This window comes from Corylus avellana, chromosome 7, assembly GCF_965113065.1.
Source record: "Corylus avellana chromosome 7, dhCorAvel1.hap1.2, whole genome shotgun sequence".
NCBI lineage: Eukaryota > Viridiplantae > Streptophyta > Magnoliopsida > Fagales > Betulaceae > Corylus > Corylus avellana.
In genome coordinates this window covers 8,590,104-8,604,329 of record NC_142496.1, presented here as the reverse complement: position 1 = coordinate 8,604,329, position 14,226 = coordinate 8,590,104, and the positions used below count along the sequence as shown (strand labels likewise).

Below are 14,226 nucleotides of genomic sequence, written 5' to 3'. Positions count from 1 at the left end.
AAACTTTCCCTTTTGGAATTCAAAATCGTATCATTTTTCTTGTTTCAAGAAGAAGAGGAAGAAGACGTTGAGAAATATGACCATCACTCTTGAGGATCTCAGGGGTGGCTCTCCTACTTTATGTGGGCACTTCAATAAAATTAGAAAGGAGGTGATAAGAGCTGTGGGTGAGAATGAAAACGAGGTAAAAAAAATGCTAACCCAGATGATCTTGATGGAATTCGTTCAATTTCACATGAAAAAGAGAAAGCAGTACCCGGAGAAGCATGTGGAAAAGAAGAAGAAGAGGGTGCTTTTGAAAATTATACCCCCCAAAAAGCCATTGGAGTCAGCACCCAACAACTCTGAAAACATCATCCAAAATCAAGAAAATGAAGAAGAAGAAGAAATGTCCAGGAAACCCAAGAGGCAGAGGAAGAACCCGACAGAGATCAAACAAGCGGTTTCGGACCAACCACCTTGCATACCAACCTCGTTCAAGGACAAAATCATGGGGTTGTAGGGTTCAAACATCAAGCTTGTGAGGGCAGGGACGGAGCCAGGAAATTTTATGGAAGGGGGCCAGCCAAATTTTTTTTCTTCGATTTTTTAGAATTTTTTTATTAAAAAAAATTATTTTGGTTGTTTTTTATGAACTAAAGACTATCGTAAGGGCCAAAAAAAGTGAACATTTGAAAGTAAGGGCCAAAAATAAAAAAACTTAGTGGGTATGGGCCAACAAAATTAAAAATAGGGCCAAAAGTTTTTATTGGATATGGCCTAAACAAATTTTTTTTTTCTGGCTCTTGATCATCGTCGCCATACTTCAACAACCAAGAGCGTCAGGAGCCAAGGCAGTGACACTCAGAGATCATCAACGAGGTAAGCAAAAGAGCAATCCCTCTCTAAGGCCAAATATTCGATTAGTGTTATAGAATTGATTGGGATGATATATAATATTGTGATAAATTTATAGGGTACTCCAAGGCATTTATTGCGACACTTGGGCTTGTGTACAAGTGTTGTGATGGCATGGGAGGAGAATGCAGAAGCACGTGGAACTACTCTTGCCCTAAGCTCCAATGCCTTCCATGGAAACATGCATGATCGATCACTAATATTATAATGAATCTACTTTCATGTTATTTGCTATGTATCCTATATGACTATAGTCTATATATATTACTATGTATATCTTCTATGCTTGTTATAGGATTAGCCTTAGTAGTATGCTCTAGTTTATTAATGAGATGGGAAAGGCGTGGTGATTAAATAAATAAATGATGTGAAAATTGTATTAATTAATTACAGAAATCCAATCATATTAATTAAAAAAAAAAACTGTCCGAATTTTTACATTATTTAAATAACTTAATAATAGATATTTCAATTTTAAAAGTGGTATTTCATGTTTGCCTGTTGGGTTCGGCTTGTCTCGAGTATGAATATAAGATTATATAAGTCAACTGTAACTCAACCCATTTAATTAAATTGAAAGTAATGATATAATACTATATATAAATTTGTCTCAAGACGTGAGTATAAGACCATTTAACCCAACCTATGAAATTAAATTAGTATCGATATGGTCAAATGCCAATTAATTGATCAACATGGGAAGCGAATGTTGCGGCTAATAGGCTAGTAAATGATGCACTTTTTCTCATGGATGAAATGGTTCTCATAGAGAAAAACCCCTCAGTATATTAATGACATTTAATTCTTGAACATATTGTTCGTTCAAGTTTTTTGAAGACTAATAAACACTATCATTTCATTCCAATCAAATGGAAGTGAGATGCAAGTGTTACAAATTACAATGCGAATCAGCACTTATAATTTAAAAATTAAAAAAAAAATAAAAAAAAAATAGACACAATGATATTGGGCGGAAGAGCAGGATACAATGATATTGGGCCGGCCAAGAAAAAGTCTCGTGCAGTGATGGGTCTTGTGCGCTGGCATAGGATCAATTGGGCACAAATAAGATGACCTGTCCAACCCAGATTGCTTGGATTAGCCGGGATACATATATCCGGGTCTTTGGGCAATTTTCCGGTGGGCTTTTCAAAACCTAGTCCGGATCTGAAAGAAGTCAATCCCTGACTGGGAAGCCCAGATTGATTAAAAAGACTTTGACTCGAGTGAAAAATTAATGGGTAAATTCACATATTCCTTCTCAAATTATTATATAATTGACAATGTTATCCATAAATTTTTAATTGGGACAATGTCTCCTTTAAACTGCCAAAATTGTTAATATTCCCCCAATGACGAAACTAACCTTAATAAAATAAAAACAAAAATACTAAAAATTCTAAAAAAAAACTAAAAAACTAAAACTTCAAAAATAAAATAAATAAATAAAATTCAAGGGTGGCCAAATTTATTTATTTTTTATAATTATTTTTTATAATAAAATATTAAAAATATATATTGGTATAAAAAATTTTAAAAAAAAATCGTTTTCTTAAAAAAACAACTTTTTTTATTAAAAAAATCATTTTTTCAATAAAAATTTCCCTTTTTTTAAATTAAAAATTAATTTTCTTCTTCTTTCTTTCGAATTTATAAAAGCATTTTTGTCTTATTGAAAAAATATATAGGGTCATTTTTGTCTTTTTGCTAATCTTAAGGAACATTGACACTGTTTTGATAGTTTAGAGAAGACATTATCCCAATTGAAAGTTTGAGAGAAACATTATAAATTAGATGATAATTTGACAAGGGTACGTAACCTTTTACCAAAAACAATTGAAATTCTACTAATAGCAAGTCAAATTGATTCAACTTAAGTAAAAACATGTTTGCAGTCGTCCCCATCCAAACAGAGAACATACCAAATTGGAATGAGACAAAAAACTCGGGATCAAATTTGCAATTAACAAGACTAATCATTATCAAACCCAAACAATTGCTCGTACCTAAAAGAAAGCAAATAAACTTGCTATTAGCAGAATGTATTGAATGAATGATGAATAAATGATGAATCGAACATTGAATTCATTCTATTAATAGCAAGTTTATTTGCTTTCTTTCATGGTATCAGCGATTTTTTTTTTTTTTTTGTAAGCATTTATTTGGAAACTTTTTTTTTTTTTTTTGACCTTTTTGTAGCCAGATTTAGCTGCCCCTGGAGTTAACATTTTAGCTGCTAAGTCTCCCATTTCCCCAATTTCTGAAGTGGATGTCGATAAGAGAGCACTATCATACAATATATAGTCATTTATTAAACAACAATTGTTAAATTACACGTAACACTTTTAAAAACTGAATTAAACAACAATTTATTAAAAAAAAAGAAAAAATCTGTCATTTATTAATGAAGTTAGTCTGAGTCAAGTCTATCCAAAACCGAACCCAACCTTATTGACGAGGGGCACTATTTTTATAACGGTCTTAGAATCATGGAAATTAATTGATCTTTTGAAGACAACATCAGTAGTGCGGAGGAGGTCTCGAATGAATAGTTTAATCGGCTAGAAATCACGCCTTATGAAGCGAAAATTGTTAGTTCGAATCCCCGAAGGAAAATCCTCAAAAGTCTTGGTGGAAATCTTGTGGTTGGTTACCGAGAAGGACCCATATGACTCCTCTGCTCAGCACAGCCAATAAAGCCATGGTTCAGGAATTAGAAGTATCAACGAAACGTCCAAAGGGTGCAATTATCGATTTCAAGCCTATCACCCTTGGTGCCATATTTCTCTAGTCCTACCCGGAGGAGTTGGAAAAATTAGAAGGCAAGGTCCTACTCCTTAATTGAGAGAAAATAGAAAGAAATGGAAGACTGCATCGCACATGGGGCCGGCCTTCTCTCATTGGAGAAGACGAATTTTGTAAACGGTATGGCTACGCTAATAATTACAAAAACTTAGTAGGAGTACACTACAATTTTTGAAACATTAGAATCAAAATTAAAAGAGAAGTACAATTTCAGATGAGTAAATTGTATTTTTTTTTCAAAAGAAGGATGATAGAGACCCAATTATTTTGCCCAATTTTAGACTAACTTTTGCCTTATCTGTTAATTTAAAAATAAAATAAAATAAAAAATGAAAAAAATGTGTGAAGCAATAGTATTTTTTTGGTCCATCTTTTATTTGGTATTTTTTCAAAAAAATAAAAAATATCTTTTTCTTGGTCTTTTTTTGGTTCTTCAATTTCTAACGGTGACGTGTCAAGTTTGACACATCACAAAAGTTTTGGTGACGTGTGAATTTTTGACATGTCACCCAAAAAAAAATAATTTTTTTCCCGAATTTTTTTTTTTATAACTTCATTATAAAAAAATAACAATAATAACAAAAAAATATTGTCAGAGTTTCAAATCCCAAATCCTCAAACCTACAAATTTTGGATCATCAATACCAATTACACAACTTTTAGGAAAACAAAAGTGTTGAAAATAACAAAATGCTTTTTGACGTCATGACATTAGATATAAGAAAAACTATAATAATCATGATTATTGGCGGCTTGCAGTGCTTCGGAGCTCATCTCCAACAAGCCTCGCTTCTCCTTCCTGCATCACAGTTCCCACTTTCATTCAATTCAACTGTTTTTGCCTTCTAAAGCATAATATATAGAATTAAGTATGACCCAAAAATTTGTTTTGTTTTTTTTTTTATATTCCGACCAAATCAGGAGACCCAAACAGATCGAGCATAAAGACCAAATATTTCCTATTTGTGAACAAACAAATAGATCAAACCAACTTTCACAAAAAATATCCCATAAGCTCAATAACGCAATCAAACAACGTCAAAAGCAGCAAACCCAATCCATAGAAGAACACAAGCTCAAATAAATTTACTAAAAGAAAGACCTAATTGACCGGCAATATTGGAGCTTTAATGAATGGAATGGCCAGAGTGGGGCAGAGAATCAAGCAAAAATCAATGCATAAAAGAGAAAATTGGAGAGGGTGGAAGGGAGAGAAACCCAAGAGAGTGAAAGAGAACAAAAATTGACGAGATCGAGGAGATTCACACCCTTAAGCAAGCCCACATGTTTTTAGGGACTCCAGCAGCAGAGGGTTGTTGTTCGGCGGCGACGTTCGGCAGAGGAGAGAGCGTGATGCAGATTGGATGAAGCTGGCAGAAGGCTCTGTTTGAAGCCCGTTCAAACCCCGTTTGGCCATATGTTATTTCATGCTTTTTACGTTTAAGTGTCGTGGCCGTCCGGACGGCCATAAGTCTCGTCCGGACGGGTCGCTTTATTTTATTTAAATCTCCTTTACTTTATCTTTTATTAGGTTTTGGGTTTTGGGAGTCTTTATTTTGTATTTTATTAGGTTTAGGGTTTTAAGGGCTATAAATACATGCTTATAGCCTTCATAAACGGAGATTTGGATTATTATTGAGTTTATTGAATAAGAATACTCAGAGTTGGGTTTTTTTTTTTGTATTTTTTTCCTTAAACCTTAGATTCCATCTATTGTTTTAAAAAGATTTCTTTGATTACTTGATAGTCTCAAGATTTAAAAATACATATTCGTTGCTTATTGATGTCCTTCGCTGCAGCCCACTAAGTCACGCTACATCAGAGCGAGAGAGACCGCCGGAAAGGGAGAGACAGTGATGGAGAGGGAGAGACTGAGCTGAAGAACAAAAGAAGAGAAGAAGAAGAAGAAAAGAAGAAGAAGAAGAAGGAAAGGAGGGGAAGAAAGGGTGACGGCGTGCTGGGAGAAGAAGGGATCGAGGAAGAAAAAAAGATCAAAAAGCATCACGCGCGTGTCCCCATGAATCCATTGGTGACGTGTGGGGGGATTAGCACGTCACCAAATTAGACTAATTTAAATTAACATTTTTTCCTAATAATCAAAATATTACAATTTTTATTAGTTAGTGACGTGTGATCTTCACACGTCATCACAGGTTACTAATTTGTTGACATGCCACAGTGGCACATCACTAAAGAGCGATGTATCATATTGACATGTCACCACTTTAGTGACGTGCTAACATTTGACACGTCGCAATTATATTTTTATTTCACTTTTTTGGGTTACTTTCTCCAGCTTGAAAAGTAATTAGTGATGTGTGATCATTCGCACGTCACTAATGGAATTGTTTTTAAAATAATTCATTTAGTGACGTCACTGTTCACACGTCACTAAATAGTGACGTGTAAACTTTGACACGACGTGTGAAAAAAACTGTTACTGTAGACACATCACTAAATCCTGAGTTTTTTGTAGTTAACGTAGCTTGCGATTGACAAGCAATGCTGTGACAGAAAAAATCTTTCTAATAATTTAATTAATACTTTAATATTTATTCTAACATTAGGATTTAAATTCTTTTTTAATAAGTAAAGTCCAAGAAATAGAATATTTAATTTAAATGGAAAAGGAATTATGAAATCAGGATTCAAACTCAGAATTTATAAAAAAAGTTTAAACTTATAGAAAAAGATAAATTTAATCTCATAAAACTCCAAAAACTAGAAGATAAAAATAGAGAAGATTTGCTCTGTTCCAAGCAAAGTCTTCACAGTAACTTCTATTTCCTATGCGTTGTTATCAATTCACAAAGCAACAAACCTTACATTTTGGTAATTTTTGGAGATTCTGTAATGAGTTCCTATATATATAGTTAAACTAAGCTTCATAAAAAAGCTTCAATACTCACTTTGGTGTTTCATGTTTGTGTAATCAAGTAAGATTATGGTAAATTTTAAGTGCTTTTGATATTGTATAGGGCTTTCCTATTAGTTTTAATTTATTATAAAATCATTAGTACAACTTCTTACATGAAACTCTGCAACAAATTAACAAGACTCACATCATTGTAAATTCAGGCTGAAAGCTATAACGACAGATATTATGATATAGCCAAGGTTTGCCAATCAAATTTAGTTGTCTTTAATAGTAAATGCGCATATTAGCATCAAAGAATTACCTGCGATGTTTCCGTTGTAGTTGAAAGATCTGCTGGTGATCTTGGTGGGGAAGAGAAGAAAGGCTTGGGTGGGATTTGTAAGGAATCGAGGCTTCCTTCTAACATATTCACAACTTTACTCATTGGTGGTCGGTTTGAGGGGTCAGTTTGTATGCACCACAAACTTACTATTATCATCTTCCTTGCTCTTTCTTGATCTTCTTCATTCATAAGACCCTTCAATCCAAGCTCTTCATCTAGTTCAAGACGCTTGTAAATCCAATGTGGAAAAAATAATTCACTACTACGATCAACCCCGATATCAATATTCTTTCTCCCCCCAACCATTTCTGAAACCATCATTCCGTAGCTATAAACATCTGACTTATGAGAAACCCCCCCAATATTTCTACAAACTAGTTCTGGAGCTACATATCCTATAGTTCCTCTTGCACCCAACATGGATATGATACTTTCTTCCTTCGAGCATATTTTTGCAAGGCCAAAATCAGAAATTTTTGGGCAAAAATTGTCATCCAAAAGAATGTTATGAGGTTTTATGTCAAAATGTAAGATTCGTGTATTGCAACCTCTATGTAAGTACTCTAGTCCACGAGCAATGCCAAGTGCAATCTTGTATATAGTCTCCCATTCCAAGTGACAATTCGCCTTGGAGTGATTTTCTTTATATATGAACTTCTCGAGAGATCCGTTAGGCATAAACTCATAGATAAGAGTTCTTTTAGAACCATCAAAGCAAAAGCCCATAAGAGTGACAATGTTGACATGAGAGGTCCTACTAATGCTTGTAACCTCGTTAATGAATTCCTCTCCATTACCTTTTGATTCTTTCAAAACCTTCACTGCCACAAGAGAACCATCTTGTAACTTTCCCTTATAGACACCACCAAAGCCCCCTTCGCCTAATTTATCTTTGAAAAAGTTGGTCATTTTCTTGATATCTGAATAACTGTATCTTCTAATGGAAAGAGGTCCATTGTTCCTTAAAAAGGCCTCGACACTTTTGTGGGTTTCACTTTCTTTCTTCCAAAAACAAATGATTTTACTTGATGAGAGCTTTTTCTTGAAGCAGCATATTGTAACCATCAAAACTCCAATTCCAGCCGATAAAGCAATTGTAATCAAATAATAGAAAATTATGAAATTACGTGGTGCATAAGCCAAAGTAATTTTAGGAAGCTTTAATTGTAAGTTGACTAATCATTTTCGAGTGATACGCAAATACAGCTAGTACTTTCTCTGAGTCATCACAAGTCTACTTCTAAAAATTTTAAATATCACAATATTAGAGTTATTTGTTCATATGATTTGCATCAAATGCGCAGTCAAGTATAACTGAAAAATATGTTTACATTTTTTAATAATTGTAGTTTTAATTTCATAGGCTAAGATCTGTATTAATTTATTTTTTATATTATTTCCTTTAGAATGATTAAGAATTTCATGGTGTTAAATACTTGAACATGCTCTTACAATTTTGGTTCAAATTTTTTTATTATCGTACTTGAACATGTTATGAACCGTGTACATAGTTTTATCATTATCTTAATATATACATCTTCTCATTCTTCCTTTAAATGTTAGGCTACTTGTAGCAAGATTCTTCATGACAACGATAATTCTCAATAATATTTGTTAAGGAAACTAGACTTAACTCCCTGAAACTTAGAATCAAATTGGGATTGTCAATTTCCCCCCCCCCAAAAAAAAAAAAAAAAATTAAAATTGCATTCTCCCCAACTCCCTAGCCCTTTTAATTAACCCTCTCTGTTATGTTTTTTTGTTAAATCCGACAAAAAATGAGTCATATGTAACTCAAAAATTAAGAAATAGAAATTAAAAAAATGAACAACTTTTTCCACGACAAGTAGACCACAACAAACAGTAGTTTAATTATTCTAATTTAAAGGCATAATGAAAGTTTTACGTCACGTGACGCATTTACCATCCAAGTTAAGAGAAAATCCTAATGATGGGAGTCTATGCAAAAAGGCTAGGTGGTTTGAGGGGTCAATTGCAACTTTTTCAAGTTAAGGGGAGGGGGACATTGTAGTATGGGTGTTAGTTTAAGAGGTAAATGTAGTCTCTGCTCCACTTTCCAATAATTTTTCTCATGGTTAATTTTTCCTGAATATTTGTATCAATTCTCTCTTTTTTATTTTTAATATTCTCATTTCTAAATAAATCCAATTATTCATGTTAGTAATATGTTCATTAGATATTGCTTGACTTTAATCTTACAAGTAAGATTTTTTTAGTCACTATCTCCTTCATTAATTAATTGTCCCATGCTAAACTTTGAATAAATAATTTACAGCAAAAACAATACACTATAATTATCTATCATACTCTTCCTCATTTGATAATTTTCGAATGTAACGTCATATAAAAATATCTATTTTTCATCTTTAAGAAAATTTAGATCACTATTTTCAATTGGATATGTTTATATTAATAGATCTCTTAATTTTATATAAATATCTTCTATTGACCTGGATCATAAATATTTGTAAAAATAAATTTTGATAGCTCAGTAAAATCTGCACTTCCTTTAATTATCTTTTTCAAATTCTTGTTTGTGTTCTCCATTAGAAATTGTTGTATTACATATTTGAGTATCATTATGAATTTTATCATCACACTTTTTTTTTTTTTTTTTTTTTTTTATTGTCTTCTAATTTTGCTACAAAGATTGGTTGTTTAGTTATTAATTCTTCAATTGAAATTAATATAATATTTTGTCTGTTATTAACAACAAATTTTTGAGGAGCTCCTTAACATTTTAAGATCAGAAAAATACTTATCAACAGTATAAATATACTTTACAATAAACTTATTAATTATACTAAATTCAAGATATAAATTGAAAGATAAAGCTTAGAACAATATAACTTTACACTATGAAAAGATGATAAGCAATCGAAACTAAAAAAACTAACTAAACCAACAGTATCCAATAGCAGGGATGTGAATGTATGAGAGAGCATATATTATTTTTATAAAAATATATGAAAAAAAAAAAAAGGGGGTGAGATAAAAGATGATAGAACTAACTAAAAGTGAAAAGATTAGAAGAAATGAAAGAAAAGAAGAGAAAAGAATATAAAAAGAAACAGTGAGATAGAAGTAACTCAAGTGAAAGTTATGCGTTAAGTTTCACCTTTCTCCATTGACCATTTATTTGATTTTTCATAGAGCAGAACCTCTTACTTTTTCTAGTTTTTTGTTTTGTTTTGTTTTGTTTTTTTGTTTGTTTGTTTTTTTTTTTTTTTTGGGAAAATTAAGTATAAAGGATTTTGTTTTCTCATGCAATAAGTTTGAATAATTGACGACAATTTTAGAAGTTTCCAATTGTATCAAATAGAGCGATTACCAAAACTGATAGCAGAACCTTAAATCATTGCATATTTGGATGAAAGGGGAATTGCTATTAAAAATCAAAACATATTGACCTGCAGATGGAATACTTCATGTAATTCTGTTCAAGCAAGCATCTTAACGTTAATATCAACAAGAAATTAGATTGAATAAGTATCTTACCTAGTACTATTATCATTACTTTGGATCTTCGACTCCCTGCATTTGAAGTTGTAAAGAATATTAGTTTTTGTTGAAATAATAAAACATTTAAGTGAAAGACGAACAGAGCCAAATTGACATGCTTTGAAATCTCAACAGTATTAATCTAACAAAGATTTGTGAAGATAACACCACATATCTCTGATAGAGATTCATAATAAGAAAGTTATCTATATTCCTAATAACCAAAAAGGAACTGAATCTAAATCAGCTAAAGCAAGTGAAGAGAAGAGTGTTCCTTGTTTTTGGTTAGATTGGAATCTAAGATCGAGCCCATCCCCAACTATCCCCTTCTAGTGCGCTTTATGTCCAGGTTGCAACATCATGATTGTTGCTCACCAATAACATAGAAGTCACAAACTATGTCTGGCAGATGCTAGCGATATCTTCCCAGCATTAGACATTTATTGAGCAAAATGAAAATGTATTGGAGCAAAGAAAAGGATGCTTTTTATCAACCGAAGGAAATGCATTACTTGAACATGAATAACTTTATAAAATTCATTTGGGATAAATGCCATTTTGCTCATTGTTTGCAAGTTTTAATTGTTGGTGTTAGATCAAACATCTGATCATCTCATCTGAAAATTAATATTTGGTGTTTAGTGAGAAAAGTCAAAGTTTTTGTGACATTCAAAATCGTATCTCGTAAAGCATGTTTTAAGAGCTGTCTACATGAGCAAAACTATATTGTTGCACCTTAAAAGTTGGTTCCTAGCTAGCTTCAGGTAAGAACAATCGTAAGTCATACGAGTTTTCATTTCAAACATTAGCAATGAAAGACGACGGTAAACAGAAACGAGCCCACAAAAAAAAAGAATTGATTCTTGTTTAGTCGTAGACTTAAGGCTGCAAATAGTCTTCCAAGCTGAAATCTTTTCTTTGTGGAGACTAGACTTAAGTGGCATCCAATGACATTTTTTTTTTTTTTCCTATTCAATAACGGGAAAAATCTTACAAGAGATCTTTTACAACCATAATCGAGTAGGCACCCAACAACAAAACCGAAACAATGGCAATAGTAAAGTCAATTGGCACCCATTGACTTGACCGAACGAAGATCTCAAAAGTTCAGATCTCAAACAATTAATCGAAGAAGCTATTCATGTATAATTCATTGAGAGCTATAAAGGGCCAAAACGATCTGACGGTAGCCCGATTAAAAACTGCTAAGATTGAGCTTTCTATCATGAAAAGGCCATAGAGAAAATTGTGCTCACTATAGTTTGCCTAAAAATTATGCCCAGAAAGAAAAAGAAGGAAAATTTGAAGAAAATATCAAATGATGATAAGGAAATTTCCTACAGAATTACCATCATCGCAGGTGTTGTGATGAGCCCGGTCTTGGCAAAAACAAACAAATTCACCATTATCGAAGCCACAGCGTCCACCACTTATCTCACAACTGCTGCAGTTAGGTGCAGTCCAATTTAACAAGAAACCCATCTTCAAAATTTCAGTATAATTCATTTGCGACAAGCTTGTCAAGTTGACACCAAAAGGCATATCCACTGGCACATCAACCAAAGACTGGCACCTTTTTTCCCACGGATAGTTAACCTCCAATGCTTTCTCATAGAAAACAGCTAAAGAATGAAGGGTCGTACCATTGCTGGCACAGTCTAACCCATTTGTGGGGTATTGAGGCAGTGAAGTGCAGTTGTAGAAGATGGAGAAATCACTACGATACATATTAAGATTAAATGGGGTTCGATCAAGGCTAACGTTATGCGAAGGAGTAGGGCATGCGTCCCTATAGGCGGCGGCATTGGCCACGAGAAGTGAATGGTAGGAGTAAAAGATATCTTTAATGATATATTCATCATTGGAAATTTTGAGAACTGGGTTTTGCTCGTTGCAGGTAATACCAAAGCTGGGGTAGCCACAGAAAGATTCCTGTTCATCAAGTATCCAAAAGGGGTAGCTTATGTTTGGGCCATTTCCACAAGCACGAGGAGCGCAGTCTTGGAATTTTTGGTTAACGGATAGAGCGCGCTTGGCTAAGTTGGTGAAGATGATGAACAAAATGCATATATGGGAACGTTTTAGGGACGTGAAGAAGTTTTGGATATCCATTTGGGTGGATGGAAGGAAGAAGCAAAGGCGAGCAGATGAAGCAAACAGAGGTGTTAAATTGGGTGGAAGCACTAGGAGGAAAATGCCAAGTAGTTTCTGGATGTTCTATTTAGTACAAAAGTATTACTTGTGTTTTAGTTCGGGATCGAGTTTGACCGTCTCTCTACTCACGCTAATGTTCCTTTTTGTTTTTTGTTTTTATTTTTTATTTTATTTTATTTTATTAGGGTAATTACCTTTTGTTCTATGAAGTATAGCGCCTTAGCACTTTTCCTTCATGAACTACCAATTATAACACTTAACCCTATCAAACTACCATTTTATGACAAAAAGCCCCCTTTCGTTAGTCCAAGGGGTTAAAATTGACGGTTAACGGTCATTTGCAAGTCATATGCCATTTTAAATTTTTTTTCTTTCACTTTTGCCCTGACTTCGGACCAAGAAAATGACCCTTATACCCTCCTAAACATATTAACTTTTATTTGTTTGAAGTGAGGACAAAAGTGGAAGAAAAAAATTTAAAATAGCACATAACTTGACATGCCCGTTGACCGTCAATTTTAACCTATTTGACTAACGAAATGGGGTTTTTTGTCATAAGATGGCAGTTTGATGGGATCAGGTGTCATAGTTGGTAGTTCATGGGAGAAAAGTGACAAGGTGTTGTAGTTCATGGGGATAAAAAGTAATTACCCCTTTCTTTTATATGTAAGGCAAAAAAATTTAAACTAGTGATATCCGCTTATAAACTACTCTTCATGCTCGTTAATCCTATAAAGATAAAGAGAAATAGTTTAACTTATATTAGGATGAGCCTTAAAATCTATTGTTTACAGCCCCCAATCAAGAACTGACACATAAGCAAAAACATAAAAGATGCACAAAAATAACCTACAACCAACTACACCAGATTTGAACTCAAAGAGAAAGAAAAAAAAATGCTAAAATTGCTACTAGACCGAGCCGGCCAAAGAGCCGACGAGACCCAACCAGCTAGACCCACTTGCCAGACTCAGTGGGTCTGGCCTGACCCTCACCCTCTCCGGGGCTGTGAGTCACATTTTTCGGCCTTTAGGGTGATAAAATCCCTAAAGAGTTAACCTTTCATCTCTAGATTTTAGTTTTGAATCCAAAAAAAAGAGTTTTGAAACATTAGAAACGGGTTTTGAGGCATTAGAATCAGGTTTTGAAGTATTAGAATCGGGTCACGGCTGGAGAGAGAATACATAGCCGGCTAGACCCACGTCATGGGCTTGGCTAGACCCACGGCGTGGGCCTGGCTAGACCCACGCCATGGTCTCGTGACCCACATCGTGAGTCTGGCCAGTTTGGCCGAATGAGTCTCGCCGAATATGGGGTGTTTTTGTTCGGTTTCTATTTTGATTTGGTGTTTTTTATCTCACTTTAATTTGTTGCATTTTTCTTGAAATGATGATGTGTCACATGCTGATTGGATGCTATAATATGGCTAGTTTACACTAGGACCTGATAGTAAGGGCTCTCAAAGAAAAATGCTATGCTTATAAAATAATTCTTAAACATGATTAAAAAGAAAATATATTTAAATTTTTAAAAAAATTAATTATATTGTGCCATATTATCTTATAAATATTATTTTATAAAATATTTTATAAGTCTAACATTTTTTATTTGTGAATGGTGCTGCCAGCTCTCATAGTCCCTCCTATTT

General features: G+C 33.5%; 1 protein-coding gene across 1 annotated transcript; it reads right to left on the bottom strand.

Moving 5' to 3' along the window:
* Nucleotides 1–4,444: 4,444 nt before the first annotated feature.
* LOC132185304 (LEAF RUST 10 DISEASE-RESISTANCE LOCUS RECEPTOR-LIKE PROTEIN KINASE-like 2.1) lies at nt 4,445–12,639 on the bottom strand. The gene is made up of 4 exons (XM_088518445.1): nt 11,774–12,639; nt 10,422–10,457; nt 6,882–7,996; nt 4,445–4,501 (listed from the first exon to the last, which is right to left on the bottom strand). The coding sequence occupies exons 1-4, from the start codon at nt 12,534–12,536 to the stop codon at nt 4,445–4,447; spliced, it is 1,971 nt and encodes a 656-aa protein (XP_088374571.1). The 5' UTR covers nt 12,537–12,639.
* Between the last annotated feature and the right edge of the window lie 1,587 nt (nt 12,640–14,226).